At 40.1% G+C, this 27,860-nt stretch overlaps 1 protein-coding gene and 2 non-coding genes across 6 annotated transcripts; 1 reads left to right on the top strand and 2 right to left on the bottom strand.

Moving 5' to 3' along the window:
* Window positions 1–1,029: 1,029 nt before the first annotated feature.
* CWF19L1 (CWF19 like cell cycle control factor 1) lies at window positions 1,030–26,335 on the bottom strand. 4 transcript variants are annotated; one of them, XM_036828948.1, is made up of 14 exons: window positions 26,237–26,335; window positions 23,282–23,366; window positions 21,973–22,051; window positions 21,251–21,352; window positions 19,610–19,824; window positions 17,552–17,670; window positions 15,176–15,260; window positions 13,414–13,554; window positions 12,393–12,504; window positions 11,555–11,634; window positions 6,562–6,771; window positions 4,844–4,963; window positions 4,299–4,396; window positions 1,030–1,461 (listed from the first exon to the last, which is right to left on the bottom strand). In XM_036828948.1, exons 1-14 carry the CDS (start codon window positions 26,257–26,259, stop codon window positions 1,317–1,319), a joined length of 1,614 nt encoding a protein of 537 aa, XP_036684843.1. In that variant the 5' UTR covers window positions 26,260–26,335; the 3' UTR covers window positions 1,030–1,316. The 4 variants fall into 4 exon arrangements, with proteins under 4 accessions (XP_036684843.1, XP_036684845.1, XP_036684844.1 ...); XM_036828950.1 differs by having other exon boundaries at window positions 21,973–22,035; window positions 26,237–26,274; XM_036828949.1 differs by lacking the exon at window positions 4,844–4,963 and having other exon boundaries at window positions 26,237–26,333.
* Window positions 2,195–2,329, top strand: LOC118883174. The gene has a single exon (XR_005016958.1). It is a non-coding gene; the product is annotated as a small nucleolar RNA SNORA70 (small nucleolar RNA).
* Window positions 5,156–5,303, bottom strand: LOC118883135. The gene has a single exon (XR_005016928.1). It is a non-coding gene; the product is annotated as a small nucleolar RNA SNORA12 (small nucleolar RNA).
* Window positions 26,336–27,860: the final 1,525 nt, after the last annotated feature.

The following is a 27,860-nucleotide window of genomic DNA, read 5'->3' as shown; positions in this document are numbered from 1 at the left end:
CAGATGATTGTGGCAGCTTGTTCTAATAGTATGAAGCCCTCACTTGCTAGGTGTACAGCATCTAGCTCTGAAGTGTATCTGATTTCCACAGGTGGGGCCAAAATCCCATAATTCTCACTTGGAAGAGCTGCGAAGGGATGCTGAGGACCTGAAGACCCTGAAGCGGCCATCTTCGCAGGAACTGGGTTGTTTCCCATAGTTCACTTTTTGAGGTTTTTCTGAATTAAAAAAAAATCCTGGCTGGTTAACTTCAGGCTCCATAATCTTCAAGTTTGCCAGTTTGTTTTCTTCATGTAAAAAATGGAGGTAATAATACCTACCTCATAGATATTTTTTGAGGATTAAGTAAAACAGTGTCTGGGCCATAAGTGCCCAGTATATAGGAGCAATTATTTTTCTTTTGGCTTCCAAGATCTGGCATTCTCCTGTGATCACTCTCTCTCTCTCTGCTCTTTCTCCATGTACTTACTGGATCACTCTATTTCCGAGCACTCCTTAAATATTGATATTTCTCAGGTAGTCATCTTCAGCTTAGGACTGTATTCACCCTATTTCCATCCATTCTCATAATTTCACCTATGGCCTATACCCTGATGAGCCCCAAAACCCTATCACCAATCCAGATCTCCATGAATTTGTAACTATAAAACAGCAACTAAAACTCAGTATCTAAAGGAGAACTCGTCTTCTTTTTAAAAATCTGCCCCTCCTCTTCCCAATTAGACTGTAAATTCTGGACAACAGGGATCATGTTGGGACATGGCTATACTCCTGGAGCCTGAAAAATGCCTGGCACATAGGAGTTAAGTATTTGCTGAAGGACCGAATGAGCTCTTCCATATCAGTAAGATGACTGCTATAAGAGAAAAATGGCAAAGGCCTTCTCCATCCTGGGTTGCTCAGTGAGAAGCCACCCGTGAGATCCTGGGATAACAGCTGGGCCTAAAGCCCTGGCCCCTCCTACTATACACACACACTACTTCATTTCAATGGTTATAGGTAACATGAACACAAGACACTTCCCAACCATGAAAAAGCATTTGGATTTTATATGATAGTTTAAATATTTTTGAAAATGTTGATAAACACAAGCTGTACTTGGAGTTTGATGACAGACATGCTTTTAACATAAGATCTTCATCCTAGAATGCGACTTTTTCTAAAAAATATTCAATCTTAGGCCTCTTGCTGCAGGCAGGTTCCATGGGAATACACAAAAAAGAGGCAGGGAAACAGTCCCCATGGGAGACTGTTGTTTCTCAAAAAACAGGCTGCCATTACATCCTGTGAAGTTCATAAAGTGCTTTTCCCTTTGCTCAGTCACCCAGAGTGAAGTCAAAGGGCTCAAAGTCTTTCCGGAAGCGACGAGCCAGGGTCTCCTCCTCTTCCTTGCTGATCTGACACTGCCTCCAGTCAGACTTGTCAGGAATATTAAGGATAGCTTCACTAGCCAGGACCTCCCTGCACAAAAAGCACAAAGAAGTCAAAACGGACAGTATCAGTCCAAAACCCACTCTTCCTTCCATTCCTCTCCAGCCAGAGAGCTCCACTCAGCATCACCCAAAGAAGGCATGCAAATTTCTCTGACTTTGCTCATACCATTTTCTCTGCCCTGAGAGCCATCTCTGCCATTCTATCTATCAAAGTCACGCCTGTTATAAGTGACCAGCTCAGGTCTTAGCTCTTCTAGCCCCTCAAATTCCATTTACTTCTCTGAACAACTTGGAACTACATTACTGGTACCTAAAGAAGCAACATGGCACAGTAGAAAGAGGGCAGCCCCTGATATCAGAAATATCAGGGACTGGATTCCATTCCTAGCTCTGCCACTTGCTGTCTGTGACTTGAACAGATTACTTCATCACTGTGCCTTGATTTCTTTGCCTATGAAATGCAAAATAAGGGTTTTCTGATGTATGGAGACAACATAATCAAAGCACCAAACTAGCTGTAATTACATCCTGCCTTAGACTCTAGTTTTGTCATCTCGGGCCATTAGTGTGCTGAGGTGAAAAGTCAGGCACCTAGTCTCATACCCCACTCTGACTTTCTGCCTTTCTTTCTAGTGCACTCAGGCCTACATAGGCACAGCAGCACAGGCTCAATGTCAACAAAACCACCACATACACAACCTATCTTCTAAATGCCACTGCTTTATACTTTTACTTATTCTGATATATTAGAAATAACTCCTTTGCAGCCAATTAAGCTGACTGTGCTCTTTTCCCCATGGGGCCCCTGTGTGCAATGACTGAAAACAGCAGCCTTCTTAGTAGTGTATGCAGCCTGTTGCCTCTATGGGTTGCCCTAAGGGACCCTGGAGACAGCCCTTTCCAGTGGACATTCATGACTGGCATGCTGTCCCCGATCTACGCTCCACACAGGTACGCACAGTGCCTTGGGAAAGCCCCAGGGCACAGTGGCCAGGGTCCGCATTGGCCAAGTCATAATGTCCATCTGCAACTGCTCCTGCAGAACAAGGAACATGTGATTGAGGCCCTCCGCAGGGCGAAGTTCAAGTTCCCTGGCTGCCAGAAGATCCACGTCTCCAAGAAGTGGGGCTTTAACTAAGTTTAAATGAATCTGAAAACATGGTGGCAGAAAAGCGGCTCATCCCGGATGGCTGTGGCGTCAAATACATCCCTAATCGTGGCCCCTGGACACATGGCGGGCCCTGCACTCGAGAGAGCCTTGGCGCCGTCTCCTCCTTACTCGTGCCCACCAATAAATCCTTTCTTGTCAAAAAAAAGAAAAGAACTCTATTTGTATATTTGTATGGTTCATTTTCCACTTTGAAGCTACAGTAAATAGAAAGGCTGAAAACAAATCACATGAGTCTTCTAAAAGTCAAAGGACCTAAGCTTAAGTTCTAGTTCTCTGGGCAGACCATCAGTCTACCTCTTCATCTGTAAAAGGAAGACAGAACCACCCTTCTTGTGCAGCAGGAAAAAAAATATGTCTTTTCAAGTATTTCGTTAACTGTAAAATGCTATGTAACTGTAAGTTACTATTGTGAAAAATACTCAATGTTGAAAATACAACCAACTACCAACAGCACAAAATCATTCAGAGACTCTCTCCTTTGTGAGCTTATGTGCCTGTGTCATCAGTGTTCACACCTGTGTCTGTTGCTGAATCAATAACACAAAGATAATGTCAGATGTTTGAAGCTCCTAACACATTTCTTCTCATTTATTATCTTTTTGAAAATGTAGACAACTACGTTTACTGGACTTATCCAATGGTGGCAATCTCTTGGAGGCTTTCCAAATTGGTCCAAAAAGGGTTCAAGGTTGACTCAAAGCTCAGTTCTAACTAGGGAAAAAACCACTGCAAATCACAGACACCAGCATCAGATAATCTGTTCCGCACATTTTCAACTCCCCTCCATACTCTCTCTTCTTGCCAGCAAATTCCTGCCTTCATTCTCTGCCTAATTTATACCACTCCCTGTACAGTTCTGCAGTCATGTTCTCCATGATATGAGGAGCAAAAATGAAGCCTCATCCAGACCTTTAGGACACTACAGAGTAATGAGTTAAGACCTCACATTTTGGGGTCCAGGGTCACTGTGTGACCATGGACAAGCTACCTAACCACTCTAGAGCGATGCTGTCCACTATAGAAGCCACTAGCCTGACATATTTAAATTTAATTCTAATTAAATTAAATTAAAAATTGAGTTCCTCAGTCACATTAGCCACATTTCAAGTGCTCAGTAGTCACTAGTAATGTAGCTGGTGATTACTGTATAGGACAGTGTACTTTTATAAAACATGTCCATCATCAGGGAAAGTTCTACTGGCACTCCTCCAGAGCCTCATTCTTCATACTGGTAAATTGGGATGACAGTATTTACCTTACAGAGTTCGGAAGATTAAATGAGGCAATGCATGGAAAGTTCTTGGCACAGTGTCTGGCACAGAGCACATGTTCAATTAATAGTAGCATTTTCCTCCCTTGGGCTAGAATGCCCACATGCCAAAGTTTACCCTCTAAATCTATCTCTCAGGCTCAACTTCAGCCCTTTCATGACGCCTTCCACCAAGTAGAAATGGGATCTCCCTTCTCTGAATTTCTAAAGTACACTGTTCCTCAAAACTTTGTTACGGTACTTTTCACATTCTGCATTGGATTACTGTCATATATGTAAACATCTGACTTGCCCTAAGACTACTGGTTCCTTGGGGCAAGGACTGTTCCTTGTTTGGCTTTTTACTCAACTGGCCAGGCAGCCCACTACTTCGTTCAAAGTAGCTCTAGTGAAAATACATTTAAAATAAGAAAAATGTACAAACCTTCCAAACTGCAAAGGAAAATTCTTTTTAATTCTGTGGAAAAGTTTCTCTCCTGTGTCAAGTTCAACATAAAAATATGCTGCTCCTGGCTGTGCAATCTAAAGTAAACAGAGTCATATGAGGACATGCAATAGTGCTTTAAAAGTCAAAATCCCAGCCCATCTCTTAAAAGCTTTAATTTGGCAAAGAATTCAGCTTAGAAGCACAAGAAAAAGGATGTGAGCAGATATAAATCCCAAGCCACTCAGTGGAACTAGAGTTTAAAAAGCCAAACTGGCAGATATTACAAAGATCTTCCCAGTAGCACCTACCTTCCTAAGTTCCTGCCTTAGGAAATTTCTAATTTCTTGCTCTTCCCAGGAAAGCATTAAGGCCTTGATGTAATACCATCTTCGTCTCTAGTCTCATCAATACCCCATGCTCTAGTACCAAACTGTCACCTGCCTATTTAACATTTTTTAAACACCTTTGAGTATCTCAGGCTCAACATATCAGAAGCCAGGTCTTTACTTCTCCTGGAATATGACCTTCCCCTCCTGTTTTACCTGCTTGATGTCGGAGTGCTCTGGGATTTCCAACAGCTCTATCTGTTGCTCCTGTGCCTGAGTAATGAAGGCATCTTTAATGTCATCAGTAGCGCAGCGGCTGAGTGGCACAGGAATGACCTGGGGCAGGGGGGAGGAGCAGGAGAAATTCTTCATGCAGGTCTCAGAGAGGTCATGCCTCCTGCACAGTCCCTGAGACGTAGCAAATCCATCACAGGGGTGGAGAAACACCCCTCAGAAGAGATTCTCCTCAGGCCAGACAGGTCTATGTCAGCCTGTCTGTAAGGACTTAAACTTATGAGCTTGCCTGCCACATGTGGGAGCCCATCTCTGATGTGGGAAAGGCTAGAAAGAGATCTCTTTGTCATTAAGCCTTTGCCAGCTCCTATATAATATATGTGGCAGAGTCAGGCCCATTTGAAAACTTAACAAATGTGCCAGAAAGAAAACCACCACAACGACAATCAAATTATCCGTAACAGTCTCTGAATTTCTGAGCTGCTAGCCCCAGGCAGGATCTGAGACTATTTCCTAACTCTGAGCTGCCACTCATGCTGAGCTTCACACAAAATACCCACTCTCTTCCAAACTCTATCAAGGCCCACACCTTTCTTGGAACCTTCCTCGACTACCCATTCCTTTTCTAACAAGGCACTTACTATCTGTGCTATTCACTTGTACTGCCATGCACTTCCCTGTGAATCCCTGTAAAATCTCTGGAGTTATCACCAGAAACTCTTTAACCTTTTAAATGAATATTACTTAAATATTAATATGAAAATTCATATTAAATATTTTAAATATTAAATCAACTATTTAAATACTTAACCTTATATTAGAATCAAATACTTAAATATTAATTAAAATTAAGTATTAAAATTAACATTATTTATTGATGGGCACTTGGGTTGTATCCATGTCTTGGCTATTGTAAATAGTGCTGCTGTGAACACTGGCATGCATGTATCTTTTCGAATTAGAGTTTTCATCTTTTCTGGTTATATGTCCAGCAGAGGGAGTGCTGGATCATAGATAGCTCTATTTTTAGTTTTTTGAGGAACCTCCATACTGTTTTCCATAGCAGCTGCACCAATTTACACTACAACCCAAGTGCCCATCAACAGACGATTGGCTTAAGAAGATATGGTACAAATATACAATGGAATATTACTCAGCTATAAAAAAATAATGAACTATTGCCATTTACAACAACACAGATAGATGAACCTAGAGAATATCATACTTCGTGAAGTAAATCAGACAAAGAAAGACAAATATTATATGACATCACTGATATGTGGAATCTGAAAAAAAAAAAAATACAAATGACTCTATATACTAAACAGAAACAGACGCACAGACATAGAAAACAAACTTATGGTTACCAAAGGGGAAAGGGAAGGGAGGAAGGATAAATTAGGAGTATGAAATTAACAGATACAAACTACTGTACATAAAATAGATAACCAACAAGGATTTACTGTATAGCATAGGGAATTATATTCAATATCTTGTAGTAACCTATAATGGAAAATAATCTTAAAAAATATATATATACATATATATAATATGTAAAACTGAATCACTTTGCCATATGCCTGAAACTAATACAATATTGTAAATCAACTCTACTTCAAAAAAATTAACATTATTTAAATATTTATCAATATCCAGGTCCCCATACAGCCCTTCCAAGTTCTTGGGCAGAGACCACCCACCTGTAGCTGGAGGTGATGGCTCTTATAATTTCTCTCAAATAGAACACAGCGTTTGCCTTGACTCTTAAAGAAGCGCCTCAATGTAGCCTTATACTGCTCCACCTCTTCCACCACCTCTGCTGAAAGCTCCACCACTGACTGGTAGTGTCCAATGGGCAGGATGAGGACATGGTCATCAGATAAGCCTCCTTTGGCCAGGGCAAGGTAGCACTGAAGAGGAAGCACACAGAAGTGAGACGTCAATACCCCATGTGTGATTCTTCAGGGAGAAAAGCCTCTACAGAGCGTGAGCCCAAGGGTGTGGGAAAAGTGCTCAAGAGGCTCTCAGTAGAAATTCTCCTCTTAAAAAAAATCTAATTTTAGAGGTTATAACAACAATGTTGTCAAGCACCTGCTGAAGAATGAGATTAGATGCAACAAATTTCTTTTTTTTCTGGCTGCACGGCTTGTGGGATCTTAGTTCCCTGACGAGGGGTTGAACCTGCACCCTCTCCAGTGAAAGTGTGGAGTCCTAACCACTGGACTGCCAGGGAGTTCCCAGATGCAACAAATTTCTATGCAACTATCAAATGAACTGGGAGCCAATGAGCAGCACGCAGACCGGCTTTTGGCTACAAACACACCAGAGATGAAGGAGACTGGAACAAACGGTTGGTTTTTCCTCCCAGGCTCCGAACTTGAAAACAATTTTTCAGTTATCATCACCCCCAGCCACAGAAAGATACCACTTCTGACTTCAAATGGACCACTTTCCCTACAGTGACACCCAATCTCACCCCTAAATACACCTCTTAGGCTCACGAAAAAGGCTAAGATGACGTGATTAGCATCCAGTGTCCCTACAGCCTTAAGCTGCTGCCTAACCTCTACAAAATGAAAGCAAACATAACCTAATAGGGAAGGAAGAAGAAGAAACCTCAAACTCAGGTACATCCAAAAAAACTGTAGTTCCCAACAATGGCTGCCGGCAGCTAAACAGCAACTAAAAATATTTCTGTCAAAACTCAAACACGCAAGACTGCCCTACCACTCACACATTCTTTGAAGGGAAGACACTGAGTGAGTAGAGAAAGGGCCAGTGAATATCAACGCAGACAAATGAAGGTACTGGAGCTTTAGAAAAACAATCCAAAGTATACTTTTAGTGTGGTGGCTTCAAAGTTAAGGCTGAAGGAAGGAGTCATTTATTTTTCATCTACACTGAGAAAGCCCAACAGAATGACAGGATAAGTATCAGAAACAAACTAAAGCATGATCACCCTTGATCTCCTTGGCACAGAGGACTGAACACATCTATAGATTTAATATCCCAGATGACTAAAGTTCATCAAAACCTCATATGTGCTAAAACATTAAAAAAAATTTTTAAATAACCAGTAAATCAGTTCCCCAAAATTTTTAAATTTAAAAATTTTAAATTTTTTAATTGTGTTTGTTTTAAAAGGTTACTCTAGAAGCCTGAGTCTTCTAGCCTTTCCTTTATGTCAGTGGGTCACCGCCATAAACAGCAGTTTTTATACTGTGATGTGCACTGAAGCTACTGAAGTTTCTAGTCTAGTTCTAGTCTCTGGTCTAGACTAGTCTAGTTTCTAGTCTAGACTAAATAACACCCCCCAAGACAGTACCTTCTAGTTCTTGTGAATAGTTTCACACTTGGCCGATCTCTTCCCTTCTTTTCAAACTCTCAACTTGTAATCTGTTCTATACTTGAATTATCTCTAATTTTATCTCAAATGTATAAGTAGGACCTGAATGAATATTTCTCCCATAGAAAAATGCATGGGGGCTTCCCTGGTGGCGCAGTGGTTAAGAATCCGCCTGCCAATGCAGGGGACACGGGTTCGAGCCCTAGTCCCGGAAGATCCCACATGTCGCGGAGCAGCTGGGCCCGTGAGCCACAATTACTGAGCCTGCGCGTCTGGAGCCTGTGCTCCGCAACAAGAGAGCCTGCGATAGTGAGAGGCCTGCGCACTGCAATGAAGAGTGGCCCTCACTTGCCACAACTGGAGAAAGCCCTCGCACAGAAACGAAGACCCAACACAGCCGTAAATAAATAAATAAATAAATAAATAAAAAAAAATGCATGGATTTTGCAATAGTTACTCTGGACTCTTAGCAGCCCGCACCTGCTTTTACCAATTTATAGCCATGGGCCATTAGCATACTTCTATGTATATCCCTTGAGGAAGGCATGGCAAAGACAGAGAAAAAGCCAGGGGAAAAAAGTAATGAAAGGAGATCAAGAGGAGTGGCTACAGAGGGGACTCCAAGCCCTGTGCCAGACACCCACGGTCACCAGAGGTTCCCAAGAGGTTTCTGACAACAAAGGACAGCGCAGGTAAGTGTAAACTTGATTACTAGGTAGGCTCTAGGCTAAAATCATCATGTGACCTCCTACTTGGGGTGCTGGGTTGGGCCACAATCAAAATCTGAGATACTTTTTGCCCCTCTAGCTTTAGGTCTAGATGAGAAGCAAACAGGTTTCCTGATTATCCCCTAGGCTCATACCCTAAGCCAGATACCCTAGGCAATAGAAAGGTACAATAAATGGAAAGGAAAGGCCATCTCTCCTGGAGGCCCAGAGCAGCACGGAGCTAAGTCACCCATTCCAAATCTCTTGTGCCCTGCACGGCATTCTGAACCTATTGAAGTTTCCTAAACAGAAGGCAGTCTGAAGCCTTCTCCCATACCATACCATATGGGAGAGAAGGATAGCATACACTAATCCAAGGAGGAAACCAAGATCCAAGAGTTAATCCCAAAAGGGTATTCCTATAAAAAGAAGAGTTTTTCAAGTTTGCTTCTCTTCCCACTGAAGAGTTCATCCACAGGCTCTATGGCCCAGCTGTGTCACAGGCCTTGACCCCATTCATGCTCCCCCTAGAGACAGGAGTGTGCCAATAAGCAAGACATAAAAATTAAATGTAAATGACTGGGACTCTTCAGTCAAACAATAATGGCAGGAGATGGATGTGACTAGAGTGTAAGATGACACAGATTCTAGTCAGTCTACAGGAGGCCACAGAAAAGGGCCCTCACTGTCAGGATAAGCTGAGGAAAAGGTCATCCCCAGGAAACAAAATTAGAATAAATCAATGAAAAATGGATGAAAGTATCTGTCCGCAGAAGCATCACACACTAAGAAATGATTTGTAAATAGTTTCCTCCGGAGCCTTGGGAAATAGCCAATTCTAGTCATGGGTGACTAGGGTGCAAATGTAACCCTGAAAATTAAGCTTCTTTCATTCTAAATGAATGAAAAAGAAGGATAATGGTCTATATGAATCCCAGAGGAATGAGGATCAAAAACTAATATTATTTAATACCTAATCAAGCCCTGCCCAAGGAAAAGTATCTGGGGAAATCTGAAATAGGATGACCTTACTGTGAGACACACATAGTTCATCAGAACTTTCCATAGCCTGAATAAAATCCTTCTCAAAATCATCCAGTTCTCATAGTCTGATTCAGTGCTTACCAAGCAATCTTGTAATTATTATTTTGGGTTCCCAGATACCCATACCAGGAATGTGGATGTGGGTATTCCCATCATTAGGAAGCTATATCCTCTACTACTAGGCAAAACTGAGAATTTATCTCTTTAGTCTTTTATATAATCAGTGTAAATCAGTTCCCAACATTGCATAATTATCACAAATAAAAATTAATAAACTCAAGTTTTTAAATCTGAAGATATAAAAAAGAATATCAACATTTTTAGCCAAATATGAGTGTATAAGCAACAGAAGACTCTCTTTTTGGGACAAAGAAAATCCTTGTGTTTGTACTTCCCTGGTGGCACAGTGGTTAAGAATCCGCCTGCCAATGCAAGGGACACGGGTTCAAGCCCTGGTCCGGGAAGATCCCACGTGCCATGGAACAATTAAGCCCATGTACCACAACTACTGAGCCCGCGCGCCTACAGTCTGTGCTCTGCAACAAGAGAAGCCACCGCAATGAGAAGCCCGCGCACCTCAACGAAGAGTAGCCCCCGCTCACCTCAACTAGAGACAGCCCGCGCGCAGCAACGAAGACCCAACACAGCCAAAAATAAATTAATTAATTAACTAAAAAAAAAAGAAAAGAAAATCCTTGTTTTAAATAGTAATTCAAAAAAGCAACTCATCACCCCCAAGTAGTATGAAATAAAAACATATAAAGTTCAAGAATTACATAAAAACATCACCCTAGGAGAGCCATACCTATTTGTCAGAGAGGAGGGAGAGAAGGAGCAATCTTGTGAAACTGGCTCTACTAAACCACAGGAGAATTGCTATAGTTACTCTAGTCAAAAAGACAGAAAATAACAAATGTTGGCAAGGAAGTGGAAAAACAGGAACCCTCATACATTGCTGGTGGGAAAACAAGATGGTGTAGCCATTTTGAAAAATAGTTTGGCAGTATCTTAAAAAGTTAAACATAAAATCACAAGCAATTCCACTCCTTAGGTGTCTATCCAAGAGAAATGAAAACATATGTTCACACAAAGACATGTATGCAAATGTTCATTAATAGCCATAAATTGGAAACAACTCAAATGTCCACCAACTGACGAATAAATAGACAAAATGTAGTCTATCCGTACAACGGAATACTATTTGACCAGAAGGAACAGAAAACCGACACATGCTACAACATGAATGAGCATCAAGAACGTTATGCTAAGTAAAAGAAGCCAGACACAAAGACACTGTACGATTCCATTTATATGAAATGCCCAGACAGAAATGAAGACAAAAAAGACTAGTGGTTGCCTGGGGCTGTGGGTGGGTATGGAGACTAACTGTAAATGGGCAGGAGGAATCTTATTGGAGTGATGAACATGTTCTAAAACTGTATTATGTGATGGCTGTACAATCAGTGAGTTAACTAAAAATCACTGAATTGCACACTTAAAGTAGGTAAATTTTATGATATGTAAATTATGACTCAATAAAGTTAACAGAAAACAAACAGGTGTCTCCTCTGTAAAAGGTTCACGGAAGTAACTCACATGTGTGCCAATGTTGACCACCAAATGCTTTTCCACTTCAGGGCTGGCAAGGCAAAACCAGCAGGGTCCTGGAGGCTGAGCTTCATGTGGAAGAAAGACAAATGTTACCATGGTCCAAGCACTCCAGCACATAACCACCCTACAGAATTCAGCCTTGTCTGATCTTTGTATCCTGCAAACACTGATATGTACACAGTACTGCCACAACAGACTGGGTCTGCTGTGCTCCCACTATGACCCCTGCCCCCATCACCATTATCAATGAAACTAAACCTCTATTAAAAGTTCTGAATTTGTAACCAATCCACAGGTAGGTGATCCACGTGATAACCATATATTGACTAAAGTAGCATGTAACTGGCAACTAACTGCAATGAGAGAACACTCAACTGGGTGTCTGGAGCCCCAATTCTAGTTCTAGTCATGCCACCAGCTATCCACATGACCCTGGGAGTACGTGTACCCTCCCGAAGTCAGCTTCTTCATCTTTGAAACAAGGGGGTGGAGAAAGAGGATCTCAATGTAATAGCTGTAAGTCTTTTCTACCAGTTTGATTATTCCATTATTTTATAAACCCATACTGGTTTTGTAGGCTCTTAACCTTACGTTTACAGACATGACAGAAAGGAGCTTTTTCCATAGTTCTGACAGGAATAGCCTCAGACAGCCTCAAAGTCAGGCCACCTTTGCATTCTTTTATTTTTCTTATTGGTCCTAATGACTCAATATACAATCTTCTTCTGCCAGAAGAGGCTCTCTTAGCAATGCTGCTTCCCAAACAAGACCCAAAATAACAGTTATTGCTCACGTAAGAGACCTCTGGAACCAAGGTACTTACGAAGTTTGCGAGGCTGCTTTGGGTGAGAAGACTTGTTATCTCTGCCTGTAGATGAACGCTTCCTTCCCTGCTTTTCATTTAAATCAAAGAAAAACTGACAGGCTGAATCTTCCTGGAACAGCCAAAGGTAGAAGAGTAAATGTTATTAAACTAACCTTTAGACAAGTAGCCAACCATCCACATACAAGGGAACGTTCCTGCCATGTCATGTCTTTCCTCCTTGCCCTTTCTGCCTATGCTAGAGAAGAAAAATATTTTCCCAATCCTGATGCCTGGACTCTCAGTCATACCTCTCAACACTTATCCAAGCTACCACCAAATTTATTCCTTTGGAAAAGTGAATTAAAATGCAAGTTATACAGCAATTCTTGCCTAAAACAGAATAGCATGAACCCACCCACATTCCTTTCCCTTTCTCAGTAGGGACATGGTGCAGTCTTACAATTTCACAGATAAAACAATTCTGAGTTTTAATTAAAAAGATAAGAAAAAAAAGTCTGAGAAAGCAGACCATGTATACTAGTAAGGAAACTTGACATTCCTTGCTTTAGTGAAGGGAAAACGAATTTCAGAAAAGTCTGCTATTAAGAAATTTCTTCAGAGTAAATCTTATTCACCTATACCACTCATTATAAAATCACAAATTACATTGCTACCAAGCAGTTGGATCCTTGCCTGAAAAGTTAAGAACAGAGAATTAACTTTAGACAAGGAAAGACTTTACATGTGTAACCCCAACATATGAACCAAGTTTAGACAATGAAAGACTAAAAATATGAAACTGTTAACCCCAAACTATAATTAAAAAAACAAACAAAAACAAAACAAAACAAAAAAACACATTGAGCTTACTGGAAATCTACTAAGGCTTTCTAATCACCAGCATGATTTCCCAAAGGAAAAAAAAAAGATTTAGATTCGAGGGATTAAACTTGCCTTGTGAATTAAACTATAACCAAGAAAAGGACACCTGTAATGGGCAATCCTGCCCAGAAAATGCCACCTCTCAGTCAGAACATACCTCAGGGGCAGGAATTTGCTTTCCTATGGATGCTTCCTTCACAGACTTTCTGTACGGGTTTTCAGTGACATCTGGAGGCTGTTTTACCAGTTCTGCTACATCCATTAGTTTCATAGGAACAATACTGAATGCATAAAGATACTTTGGGAGAAGAACAACATAATATTAAGGGAAATACTATTTATGCAAATGTAATCAACCTATTTTACCATAAAATTTCACATAAAGCTTTAGAAACTGAGTAAGGTCAAAGAGCAGCAACCAGCCCATCTGCGGTTCAGAGCATCCATAGCAATGCCATTTCAGTGATCTCTGCAGGGGCAAACCAGGGGCTGATGAAGTAACAAGCAACTCATCAAAGCCCAGCCCTTACACAAAACAACTATCACTGCAAGGCCCAGAGGGACTTGCTCCATAACCCTTGAAGACAAACTGCTTCTGTCTCTGAGTCCTTTATCTTTGTGCACTTTGTCAATAGTCACTGCACTGCCCTTCTTTTTTTCTAATGAAAACTAAATTGGACAACTTAGTGTTTCCCTCTGATTTTATACAATTTCTGCTGCATATGCTGATAGATTTTCTTAGGGATTAGTAGCAAAGAAATAAATATTCACATAAATATCTAAAACCATGGACTAATGGCACAGATACTGAAAACTTTACGTGAGATGTGAATAGATGCTTAACTTCACTACTGATCAGGGAAATACAACTAATTAACAATGATACACAACTTTCTTCTATCAGAATGGCAAAAAATGTTAATAAAAATTTGACACTACCCATTGAGAAAACAGACTCATACACTGCTGGTAGGGGTGTAAACTGAAACAAAATTTTGAAATGAATTTACTAATACTTGCCAAATTTTAAAATGTGCATATTCTTTGAGTGAAGTATGCATTGCTTAGGGTTAAGGCTAACATGTCCCTGAAAGTAAAGCAATAGACTAAAAATACTGTGAGTGATGCTCAGTCTTGAAAGGGCAGTTTAAGAAAAGGAAGAAAGGAAGGGAGGGAGGGAAGGAAGTTAAAAAAATTACAAATCTAAACTTGCTAAGAATGCATTGGGCCTAAAAGTTTAAGATATTATGGAAAAAACAAAATAGGTATTTGTTTATCTTTTGCATGTACATTGTTTATGGCATATTATAGTAGGATAATCTTCAGATAATTTACATATTTTCCCACGTGACTGACTGTTCTGATCTTTAGCTATTCCAATCCACAATATCCTGCTTTTGGCCCTACAGAATCAGAAATGCTCTCAGGGAAGTGAGAAGAACAATATACTTTTCTGGTATACCCTCTTTCATTCACCTGCACTGTTTTCCAGTATAAAGACAGATTCTAGGTATGATTAAGATTCCCAAAGCCAAGGAGGGCTTAAGTAAATCCTTGGGAAGATTTTATTATTTCTGCTAAATGAAGTTGCTAAAAGAAGCAAAGCAAGAGTACCATCTGAGGCCAAACTCATGAAAAATACCCATAGAGACGACCACATGGATGTGGGAAGAAAGACATCATTCATTTGAAATTTTGCCTTTGTTCCACTGGGCCTATTTTCCCAAACCCTTCTCTAAAATCTCCTACAAAGGACCCAAGGAAACCTGACCTTTCATTACCATATTATTATAAAGTGTAAAGTCACTGAAGTACTGGGACATCGCAGTTGGGGAGAAGAGAAGATATGAATGCTAAACTGGGCAAGAGGAACATTTATCAGGTAGACAATGAATATTAACCAAATACTCAAAATTTACCTTTTTCTTTTCTGGATTTCCAACATTTGCCAGAGCTATGAACCTGGTGGCGTGCTGTGCATTTTCCTGCAGAATGATGTGGTTTCTATAATATATTGGAAAGATAATAGGTTACCAACAAACTTTACCTTTTTTTTTTTTTTTTTTTGCTGCACCTCGAGGCTTGCGGGATCTTAGTTCCCTGACCATGGATTGAACCCAGCAGTGAAAGCGCCGACTCCTAACCACTGGACTGTCAGGGAATTCCCACCAACAAACTTTACTTTTGATCTGCAATTATGAAATATGTAGACTCCATGGGGCCATGAAACAAGCACAGGTCCTAAGTCTATCACTACATCACCACCAGTAACATCTCAGATGTTACCTGTCCATCTAGTAGAATAATCACCCCTACTTCCCAGGGCTGCTGTTAGGAAGAAAATGAGATCATGTATTTGAAAAGCACAAAAAACTCTAAATTTGGCTTTAAAAGAGTCGGAAAATTGGCAAAATGTTGATAATTGCTGAAGTAGGTTATGGGTTCATGAGGGATCATTATACTATTCTCTCTTCTTTTGTGTAATAAAAAACTATAATAATGAAAAACAAAGAGAAATGAGTTTTAAGTGGAAAAAAATGCTTCAAATGGTAATACATAGCATGATTTCATTCTCTTAGGAAAAATATAAAAATACATGAGTGTCTATGTTTCCTAGAAAAAAAATGCCAGTATTTTTATTATGATAGTTACGGGTTTTTGTTACAGCTCTGGTTAAAAAGTTGTACAGGGTTTTTTGTTGTTGTTTTTTTTAACAGCTTTATTAAGATCTAATTCAAATACCATACAATTCACCAGTTTTTAGCATATTCACATATACTAAGCCACTACCACTATCTAATTTTAGAACATTTTCATCATCTAAAAAAGGAAACCCTGTATCTATTAACAGTCACTCCCCATTTCCCTCCAACTAGCCCCTGGCAACCGCTAATCTAGTTTTTATCTCTATGGATTTGCCTATTCTGGACACTACAGATAAATGGAATCATGTAATATGTGGTATTTTGTGTCTGGCTTCTTTTATTTAGAATAATCTTTTTAAGGTTCACACATGTAGCTTATATCAGTACTCCATTCCTTTTTCTTACTGAATAACATTCCATCATATGGATATACCACTGTTTATTTACCCATTCATCAGGTGATGGATATTTAGGTCATTTCCTCATTTTGGCGATTATGAATAATGCTGTTATGATCATTTGTGTACAAGTTTTTTGTGAACCTATGTTTACATTTCACTTGGAATAGGAGTGGAATTGCTGGGTCATATGGTAGGGAAATGCCAAATATTTCTGCAAAGCAGCTGTACCATTTTACATTCCCACCAGCAATGTATGAGGGCTTCAATTGCTCCACATCCTCATCAGCACTTATTATTTGTCTTTTTGATTATAGCCATCCTAGTGGGGTGAGAAGTGGTATCTCATTGGTTTTGATTTGGATTACCCTAATGGCTAATGATGCGTGAGCATCTTTTCATGTGCCTATTGGCCACTGGTTTATGTTCTTCAGAGAAATGTGTATTTGGATCCTTAAAAGTTTTGAGTGGCTTATTCCTATAACCCTTCTGTTTTTAGTGCATGGTTTCAGAGAACAAGAGGTTTTTCTGGAATGCATATATGGAGATATAAAAGAAAAATCCGTAGTACCTATGGTTATATCTTAGGCTGTGGGATTATAGGGAAAGGGCAGGTTATAGTCTTCTTTTTGCTCACCTATATTTTTTTAACTTTCAATAACACATATATTGCTTTTGTATATTAAAAAAAAAGGTTTTTATAAATCATTTTAGGGATTACCCATGCCTTTAAAGTGAAGATCTTTCAGAATTAACTTTACTTAGCTCTATTACTTATAAAACACTGGTTTTATTTTCTCTGTAATACATCCTTTAAAAACTCCATCTCCAAGCTATACTGAAAAAAGAGAGAGAGAGAAAAAATTGATACAAGTTCTTGATTCCTAAATTGAAATACTTCTTAGGTGATTATCCCGAGTTTAAGACTATACAAGGAGTAACCGTTTAACCTGATCAAAACAGGACTTACTGTACATCAAGCTATGATGATTAAACAGCATTGTTATGTCAGACCCTCAAACCTTTAAGGGGCTTTAAATGATACATTGGATGATACAGTATCATCCAATCCCTTGTATTTCAAATTAGGAAACCAAACTCAGAAAAGTGGAATGATTTGAGAGTCACTCATTTCATGCCTGAGTAACTAAAAGAAACCAAGATATTATATGGCTGAAATGAACATGAGAAGTTTACACAGAAAATCCAGGCAAATTCTTCAAAAAACCAAAAAGGATGAAATGCTACTCACCGATATGGAAGCCTCTCATAATAAGTTTTTTCCAATGCAGCAAAATGATATCGTGGTTTCAAGCCTGTGGCAAGACTGGAGATCAAAGCAGAGCCACATTTTTTGGTATCCACTTCTCCCTAGTAAATAGAAACTTAGTCATCATAACAGACCTAAGAGTTATCATGAAATGCAGAGATATAACAAGACACTTTGAAATGTCTTTGGAATATTTATGTGGCTACAATGTGGGCAGTAGAATTTGCATCATGAATTCCATACTTATGGCAATCAGAGAAATCTCAACACATAAGGGGAACCGGGCTATTACAAATGCAGAAATAGGAACAGTTGTTGGAAGCCAGAGGTTAAGGGAGAAGGTAACTCCTCCATACTAAAACCCAAAACAAGGTTTATTACAATCCTTTTTTGGAAAGTAAGCACTCTCTCTCTGGAGCCCACAGACTGTACGTCTATAATTTGCTTCATTGTGCTCCTGTAGTTCTGACAATGCAGACAGTCATAGTCATTGCAGAAGATCAAAATTAAAAGCTAGCTTTCAGGGCCCCTAGGATCCATAGAATATTTGCCATAGAACATTCATGGACTTCATCACATAAGCATACAATTCTTTATTTTGCTTCAGTCAAGGAAGGTGTGGCTTGTGGAAGGGCACAACCATGCCCTTGTCACAGTTTGTAATACAAAGTCTGTCAAAAGTTAGGCTTGTTCCCAGAGCTTCCACTAACAATAAATTATGTGCTCTCTCATCCATAACATTATTTATGAACTTCATTCTAAGAGAAGGTATTAACTGGAAATAAAGAAATTACCAGAGTTAATTTTCCACTAAGTAAAGCAAAACCTTCCTTTTGTCTTATGCTTGCCTCCTTCAGGTGTCTGCTGAAGGGCAGGGAACTGACCTTGAGGTTAGTTGCAGTACCTTAGGGACTAGTGAGATATACTGTTTTCTCCCCTATAAATACCTTGTATGATTACTTATAAACTTTCATCAAAATCTACTTTAATCAAAAATTGTAAACTTTTTTAGCACTGCTCTTCATTCTTCCTTATAGAGTATCACGTGTCTTTCTCCCATCATCACTTTAGTAGTCTTTCTCTGGATCTTCCCTAGTTCTGCTGTATCTTCTCTATGTTGCAACCAGCACTGCCTCTTGTATACTAGTGGAAGAATAACCATAGGTTTGTGGAAGGGGAAGAAAGTGTTGTCCCTTCTCCCTTCAAAATCCTGACAACGCCTGGTATTTTGTTGGCCTTTTTAGTCATGGACACATTATGTTAAAGTTGGCAGAGTGGCCTACAAGGCCCTTTTCTGGATCATCTCTGATAACTCTACATCTAGGAATTGATATTTGTCCCTAAATGCATTCTTACATTTTCCTTCACTGAAGCTCAGCTGATGCTTTCTGCTCTCACATACAACCTTTCAAGGTCTTCCTTAGGCTGATTTCCACCAAGGTAGCTCCCCAGGATAGCTGTCACTCACCAACCTGGTGTACATCCTCTTCCTACAAAAATATTTAGATCGAACGCCATGGCACGCTCCAATACATTCCAACATTAAAGCTTTCCCATTAGAAAAGTACTAAGTTTTCAATATATTGTTTCCCAACTTTAGATCACTATCCTCAATCCCATGATGATTCCACCTTTTAAAATATGTTGATAGCCAAAAAGATATAATCTGAATGGAAAGGGGGAAATAAAACTGCAGAGCTGCCACTAGCTATAAATCTTTTCACTGAAAATTAGTGACCCCTCAAAACTTAAGAAGAAGCTTGAGAAAGGGTACTTGAAGCAGAGAATATAATTTTTTTAAAAAATTCATTTATAAGTAAGACTTCAGCATTCTGAAGTGAATCTTCAGTGAATCGTGCTTTCATTAAGATCAACTTTTGCTTTGGTCAGCCAATAAGGCTTTAAGTATCCCGAAAAATTCACAAAAGATTTCTACTGAAAGGAACTAAGAGCTGAAATAGTCACATAAAGAACAAAAAAGATAAAATTAAGCCACTGCAATTTGCTTTTAGAAATTCCAACTGAACAAACACTACTCACAGAAGAATTCCCAAAGTTCCCCACATACTTGGGCCACGGGGATGTGAGCAAGATATCAACACCCTTAAACTGGGATGTTGACCACAGCATTGTTCTCAGGGAAAACACATCCTTGGGACTAAAACTGTAACCTGGGACAGGTTCATTTAAGGACTCTGTCCCACTGAGGTACACAATCTGCAGCCCCGAGCTTCCAGTGAAGACACCTTTACGACCTGGGTTCAAAGAAAAATGGACAAGTTTTAGTCAAACTGCTGAATGAAATGTCACTCTGGTGATGATCTCTTTCCCCATGCCCCACTTCCAGCTCCTAGGTCTCAATGTTAGATGGCTACAACAGTATTCCTGTTCAGTAAGTAAGAGCAGTCCTTATGGGAAGGCTGCTGGAGCCCACAGTCTGATTGCCCCAGGTGCCTTGCAAATGAAAATCTTGGGAAGCACTGATTAAGAAAAAGGCTTTCTGCCTTCCAGAGACTCCAAAGGGACTAAAAGAAATCTAGACACCTGGATACAGGGAGAGGCACTGAGAAGAAAAAAACATAATTGCAGCTGTGAGTAAGCTATAGTCTAGAATAAATGTACTCTTCATGAAGGCAGAAGCTTCCAAATGAAGGAAAACATTTGGAAAAAGCAATTACTTGTGAAAAATTAAGAGACTCTGCCATCTTCTAAATTTATTCATAGCTTGTGCCCTTGATTCCGTTTCCTTCTTGCTGCCTCCAGAACCTTGTTCCATCAATTTTCACTTCCCTTTCATCTACTGAGTCTCTTCTTCTCAAATGGCTCTTTCCACATACTAACTCATAAAGGAACACACATACTAACTAATAAAGGAACACACATATTGACTAACAAAGAATAATAAAGTAAAAAAGGAACACACATACTAATAAAAAAACTATAAAAAGAGCATTTATAGCAAAGGAAATGTAGAAGCTTTCTAAAGAAATGAGAGACCAAGAGAGAGGAAATGTGAAGACCATTTGAGCCATTTTAGAAAAAAATGAGTTGAATGATCCAAGAAGCAGTAGTGGTGGGGGGAGGGGAGCAGGTGGAGAAGAAAAGCAAAATTTGACAGTGCTTTTTACAACAGCCAGACACTGAAAGAACCACTAAGAGTTTCAGGGGGCTGTGGAGGAACAATTTTAACCTGGAATTGAAGAGTGGACCTGGAATCAGAAAAAGGACAAAAGCAGTGAAAAACCCAAGAATCAACACTAAAAAATTGAGTTTTTCAAAACCTCAGTGAAACCTAGAGCTATAGCAAATTAGAAGTCCAATTAACAAATAAGCTGTATACATCTAGCAATGTTATATGGTGAGACCACATACATAGAATTTTTTTTTTAACACAATTTATACCTGAAGTACTCCAAACACTGTAGTCAAATAGTTTACTCCTCTAGTTGGCTGAAAGAGTATATATTGGGTTGTGAAAGTACAAGGAGATTGGGGAGAGGTGGGAGACAACAGAGGAAAAATGACACAGTCTTAAAGGTATAGACACTGACTTCAGGGAAAAAAACCCTGATCCCCATTCTCTCAGGCAATAATGGCAGATGAATCCAGCCACAAATTTCCTGGGAGGCTCATTCCTGGGACACATTATGTTCATTACAAACACACAAGATATCAACTTACCCAGATAAGTAATGTTTTCAGCTAATTCACACCCATCAACATCTTGGAAATATTTTACTGTTTCCTGGTTATTGGCACCCAGCACGTATGTCTGAATAGGAGCTAGTGAGAGAAACAGACATGACACCAGCTAGTTACCAGTTCTGCTTTGGAACCTGAGAACTGTTTCCCCATAGGAAAAACACTTGTAGCAAAAGTAAAGAGTCTGCAATCCTAGGGAATTCCCTGGCACGGGTGTGATCCCTGGTCTGGGAACTAAGATCCCACAAGCCACATGGCACGGCCAAAAAGAGTCTGCAGTCCTATATATGGAACATGGTCACCACATAGGATATCCTACAACCAACCTTGTGGCTTGACTATTAAATGGTATCACTAGGCTGATGAAGTAACATCCTAGAGAGGATGGTCAATGTATAGTTAGGAAAACACAGACCCCAAAGAGCTTAATAAAAAACACTGAAACTGGGAAAAAGAAAAAAAAAAAAAACACATATGGTTGCATTATTCAATTCCTTCCTACTGAGAAGAGAATTCTTTTTCTGGAACTAAGTCCAACCAAATTCAAAATGTGAACATTTAGATACATAGGCATTCTTCCCAGGTCAATGCAGAACTCAAAGGCAAACTCTTAAATCACTAACGTGTGAAAAACAACTAGGCAAGAACCATGTAGCCTTGAAACTTTATTAGAAATCATATGTTAAAAATAAGTTCTGTACCTTTCTTGATGCCAGTTTTATATTCCTCCCATTCAGCATCTGGAGTGGAGCCAAAGAAATTTCCTACACACAACAGCAGCTAAAATGAGTTTTTTAAACAGATATATGAGATTTTTAAAAAATATCAAATAGTACATAATTAATTGATCATAACGTTATTGAGCTAATTATCCTATTTAATGATCTCAGCTTTTTCCTTAATCGATTTACAGAATTTCCTTAATCAATTTACAGAATTTCTAAACATAATTCTTTTACAACAATTGTAGTAGTTACTGATTCTATAAATTACTAAATTTTGGCTCCCTGGATGTCAAATACAAGCTGGGGAAGGAGACAAGAGGGTCAGGGAAAAATGGAGAAATCAACCTTGAAAAATCTCTCTGCAAAATACAAAACTATATTAGATACCCTGAGAGATACAGGGCATAAAGGACACATTTCCTGCTTGTTGTCTTTACTCAACCTTTATCCCAATGAACAAATTATCCCCATATCTAGAATACTCTTCTGTACTCTAAAAATTTACAGTCTAGCTGGCAACAACACAACAATTACATAGGGCTCTTTAGTTTGTGAAGCATTTGCACATATGCCATCTGACTTCACTCATACCATATACCTATGAAATAGATCTGTGCTTCCCAAACCCAGGGTCAGAATCACTTAAGGAGGTTCTGCTAGTCAGTTTTCAGTTTTGCGTACAGTAATAAAGTAACAAAATTCAAATTCAAAAAGTATAGAAAGATCTACAGTAAACACATCTCCCTTCCCACACCACTTTTCAGCTACTAAACTCCCATGCTCAGAAAAGGAATTCGGACTTCCCCGGTGGTGCAGTGGTTAAGAATCTGCCTGCCAATGCAGGGGACACGGGTTCGAGCCCTGGTCCAGGAAGATCCCACATACCGCGGAGCAACTAAGCCCATGCGCCACAACTACTGAGCCTGTGCTCTAGAGCCCGCAAGCCACAACTACTGAGTCCACATGCCACAACTACTGAAGCCCGCGCACCTAGAGCCCGTGCTCCGCAACAACAGAGGCCATGGCAATGAGAAGCCCGCGCACCGCAAAAAAGAGTAGCCCCCGCTCACCGCAACTAGAGAAAGCCTGTGTGCAGCAAGGAAGACCCAGTGTAGCCAAAAATAAATAAATAAATTTGTATACATAAAAAAAAAAAAAAGGAACTCAATCTAACAAAAAAGGAGAGTATGTGTTCGACTGAGAAATGTATAAAGGAGCCCAAACTTTATTTTACTATGTTTGATTACAACAGTCAAATTAAATGCAGTAAAAAGAAACATCTTACATCAAAGTTTCCACTTTTCTTCTGAATTGCTCGAACTCTATTGAATAAAACATCAAACTTTCCTTCAACATCTCCACACGCCAAGCTGCAAACAAGACATAAATGTTAAGGCAATGCAGGACACACAAATAGGCCTGCCAGGTTTGGTATATACTAGTCTTCCTGGATTAGGGAGATATGTGATCCAGTCTCTCTGAGGTTACCTGAGAGGTTCACTGCAGGTGAACTATTAATGACCACTGGGCAGCTCCACCTAAAGGTCTCACCAATAACTTCACCATATCTAAAATTTAGCTTATCATTTCCTCCAAAATTGAACCAGCTTATTCTCACTTGCCAAGTTTTGTGGCTGAGTCTACTGCCAACTTGGTTACCAAGACTCAAAAATCCCCCATCCAGTCATCGTCTCCTCAATTCCTTTTTACAAATACCTTTCACAATCATCCTGTCCTTTTTGTTTCCACTACCACTATCTTAGCACAGGGCTTCATTCATCCATTCAACAAACACACTCAGGACATCTACAACATGCTTGCTAAGTGCAGTATGCCAAGTACTATGCTAAGGACACGTTAGGAGTATAAAGAAGAAGGAGACTCAGTTCAAGCCTCAAAGAGTACACAATCAGGGAAGGGGCGATATGCTGATAGTTATAAATTTATATGAAAAAGGGCAATAATAGGAGGTATGTGTAAAGTGTTATGGGGTAGGGAGATAGAAACTGGCAAGACCTGAGGTTTGTAAGCCAGACTAACCCTAAGTTGTGAGGTAACTTGTTCTATAATCTTGTTTCTGAGTTTTTATACTTTTGATTTACATGGTTTTTCCACTTCTCATATCATTTTCTTAATGTCTTTTAACTCATCTTGAAATATTATAGTTCTTGTTGTTTTGTCAGTATGTCTTTCTGGTGTGCTTTACTGTCCATACCACTGAACATTTTCAAGGTAGTGAAAATGTGGGTAGTGACACGATCATGTATGTTTTAGAAAGATCATTTTAGTAACAGAGTGAAAGATGGTCTGGAGGAACAAGTGACTATATAAGCAAAAATACCAGCAAAGAGGGCAATGTCAAATGAAGATGGAGAGTAGAGAAACACACGAGAAATTTAGAATTCTGAAGACTTGAACACAAACTGGAGTGGAGAAGTAGGAATGGAGGATAATTACAGGGTCGAGCAACTGAGAGTCCTGTAGTTTATGCAAAGGCAGAATCGGAGAGAAATACAGTGAATCTGGTATTGGATACAACGCAGAGAATATACTTACATTTCCTCTAATACCCTCCCTTCTTCCTGTCCACCCTACATAAAGCCAGCAGTTTAATGTTCTTTCCTCAAAAACATTAAGACAACTCCACTGCCTGAGGAACCACAGCTTTCCACAAGTCCCTGATCTCTCTTCCCAATGCTTTCTCCAAGTTTCCATAACAGAAACCTTCCCTATTGTCGATCTCATCACTCTCTGTCTCTGCCATTCCCTTGGGGTAGTTATTTCTCCTAACAGTCCTACACTACCCATCTTGAGTCTAAAATTTTCCCATCCTTCAAGGCCTATCACATCTCTAAAGCCTTCCTGACCAGCTCAGAAAGTCCTCTTCTCAAAACTTCAGAAACCCATATAGCTTTTCAGAACAATCTCTGTAATAAATTATTACCACTTTCACTTATCTTCTGAGCACCACCTCTTCTAGGAAGCCCTCCAGCCCCTATCAGTCACCAATTCCTGGTGCTCCCACAGGATCCTGCACTTCCTCTCTCATAGCAGTTGTCACATGGAATTATCTCTGTTTTGGGGAGAGCCATTGTCCAGTTTGTACATCATAAGACACCTCAAAGTTCATCATCTCCTCATCTGGGCGCTCTTCCAGTGTTTCCTATCCCACTGAAGAAAGAAATCTAGGACCGGGACAATGCTGACACCTCCTCACTCATAACCAAACCACCTCCAAACCCTGTTGCTGTCCTCTCCTTAATAAACCTTGAATCCCCGCACTTCTCCTCTGCCTTTACGCTATCTAATCCTAGCTGTTTTCTACTTTGGCAATAATTTTTTCTTCACATTGCAACCAGAATCGCTTTCCAAAATGAAAATTTGATCATGCCAAGGCGTTCTTAAACATTCCAGTGATCCAGTGACTTTTTTAGGATAAAGACAAAACTATTAATCAAGGCTCAATCCTCACTACCTTGATTCCTCACATTAATCCAAATACCCTATACACCCTCCCAGAACCGTGAAGCTTTTCCTCCTGACATTTATCAGGACCATAATTCAACATTTATCTGGATTCTTTGATTAATATACGTTTCCCTAAACTGTAAGATCCATTAGGGCAGGAACTCCATCTGTGCAACGCCTAGCACAGTGCCCGGCGCACTGCAACTGTTCAATCAATATTGTTGAATGAATGCATAAATGGAAGTCCTCTCTTCATCATCCCCTCAAAAAGCGCGCCAGGGCAAAGGCCCTGTCTCTCTCTCCTGTCGACCACTGCCCAGAGCCCATCAATGGGCCCCATGCCTACAATTTTTGCCTAGTAAATGTACTGCGGGGAGAAACGAAGGGGAAATGATGTCAGAGACCAAGACGGCCTAATATGGAGGAGGCCTGACGCTAAGAGCTTCCTCCTCTCTCAGCGAGTGTCGCCAAGAGTCCCCCTCTTCAGAAGCGAAAACGGACAGGAAAAGAGGCCGGCAGTGCCCAGGCAAAGACGCGATCGAAGCTCACCAGCAGCCGCCGGGCTTCCGCCCCTGCCTTTCTGTCTTTAGAAAACCCCCTGCAGCGCGCGCGCGCGCGCGCGCGCGCACACACACACACACACACACACACACACACACACACACACACACGCTTCAGGCTCAGGGTCACACACACACACGCTTCAGACTCAGGGTCACTCTCTCTCACACACACACACGCGCGCGCGCGCTTCAGACTCAGGGTCACTCACAGGCGCAGCGGTTTCTGAGCCATCTGCCTTTATCGCCTGGATTGGGACGACCACCGAAAATAGGGACAGCGAACCCACGCTCTTCCGGAAAAGGCGGCCGCATTACGATAAGACGTCAGCGCTCCCAGCCAATGAAAGCTCAGTTACCTACGGAGAGCGCCGAGGGACAGATGCCTTTCTCAGGTGGTTTTGCCTCGAGCAGGAATCAAGAAACCGGGAGCGTGGAAAAGAAGGGACAAAGGACGACAAACATTCCGATTGTGATTTTTTATTTGGGGGCAGTTGAAATTATTGAATTGCTAGAAAGCTCCCTGCACGATGTTGGCCCCAAACTAATGAGGTAACTCTCGTGGGCAAGACAGACCAAATAAGTAAATTTAAAAAAAAATAAAAAGAGAGTACTTGGGAAATTTGTAACACACGATTTTATTTTATTTCATTTTTTTGGCCACACCAAGGGCACCTGGGATCTTAGTTCCCCTACCAGGTATGGAACCCGCGCCCCCTGCAAGTGGAAGCACGGAATCTTAATCACTGCACAACCAGGGAAGTCCCTCTAGTCTCTTTTAATCTACAATAGCCCACCTACCTTTTAGTTTTGTTTTTCATGACATTGAGTTTTTTGGAGAATTAAGGCCTTATTGGTTGGAGACAACAGTGTTTAAGGAAATGGAAGTGTTCCTGACAACTGAGGGGCATGGGAGACTCACCAAAGGCAGCCAAGCAATTCAAAATTAACTAAAACTTAAAATAAGTTTAAGGAAGAACAACAAAGTTCTGATTTTCCTCACAACTTCTACAATGCTTTTTTGGGAAAAATCAAGTTAACTGCCTCAAAATATTGATGCCTCTGTACTGCTCTCACATTGATATTTTTTCTGCTCTGGGGGTAATACAGCACAGCCCAGCAGTGGAGGTCAAGACGGAATCTTGAAGAGGAGTAGAAGTTTATCAAGCATGAGCAGGTGATAATTTCAGGAAGAGGAAACCTCAGTTAAGATATGAAAACTCATCCATAGAACTCTGTGTTATCTTTTTTCTAAATTGAGGTATATGGAATTCAGTGTTATCTTTGCAACTTTCCAGCAAATCTAAGTCTGTTGTAAAGTAGAAAGTTTATGGGAAAAATCTCATCCATTCGAATTTAAGGTAGCTCAAGATAGCTCAATACAGTGTTACGTGTCAGAGTAACAGGGAATAAAATTGAAAAAAGGAATAAAATAGGGGCCTTGTATGCATGCTAGGAAATCTGGCTTTAGAAAACACATTCTTCCCAAGCGCACATGGAACATTATCCAAGATAGATCATGTATTAGGCTACAAGTCTAAATAAATTCAAGAAGATAGAAATTATATCAAGTATCTTTTCTAAGCACAATGGCATGAAACTAGAATCCAGTAATAGGAGAAAAATTGGAAATTCACAAAAACATGGAAATTAAATAACACACTCTTGAACAACAGATGGACAAAAAGAGATCAAAAGGATAATCAAATGAAACAAATGAAAATGGAAACACAACGTACCAAAACTTATGGATATAGCAAAAGCAGTTCTAAGAGGGAAGTTTACAGCTGTAAATGCCTATATGAAGAAAAAAGATCTCAAATAAATCTCAAGGAA

This window comes from Balaenoptera musculus, chromosome 16 (genome assembly GCF_009873245.2).
Source record: "Balaenoptera musculus isolate JJ_BM4_2016_0621 chromosome 16, mBalMus1.pri.v3, whole genome shotgun sequence".
Lineage (NCBI taxonomy): Eukaryota > Metazoa > Chordata > Mammalia > Artiodactyla > Balaenopteridae > Balaenoptera > Balaenoptera musculus.
This window is presented reverse-complemented; position numbering and strand designations above follow the sequence as displayed.

What these genes read in the sequence shown, in the direction of transcription:
- CWF19L1 (XM_036828948.1), bottom strand. Translation starts at nt 26,259, where the DNA reads ATGGCTCAGAAACCGCTGCGCCT. An exon ending in AGAAAAGTGGAAACTTTGAT is followed by an intron (nt 22,052 to 23,281) that starts GTAAGATGTTTC and finishes AACTCATTTTAG; the next exon opens with CTGCTGTTGTGTGTAGGAAA. An exon ending in TGAAAACATTACTTATCTGG is followed by an intron (nt 19,825 to 21,250) that starts GTAAGTTGATAT and finishes CTTTGAACCCAG; the next exon opens with GTCGTAAAGGTGTCTTCACT.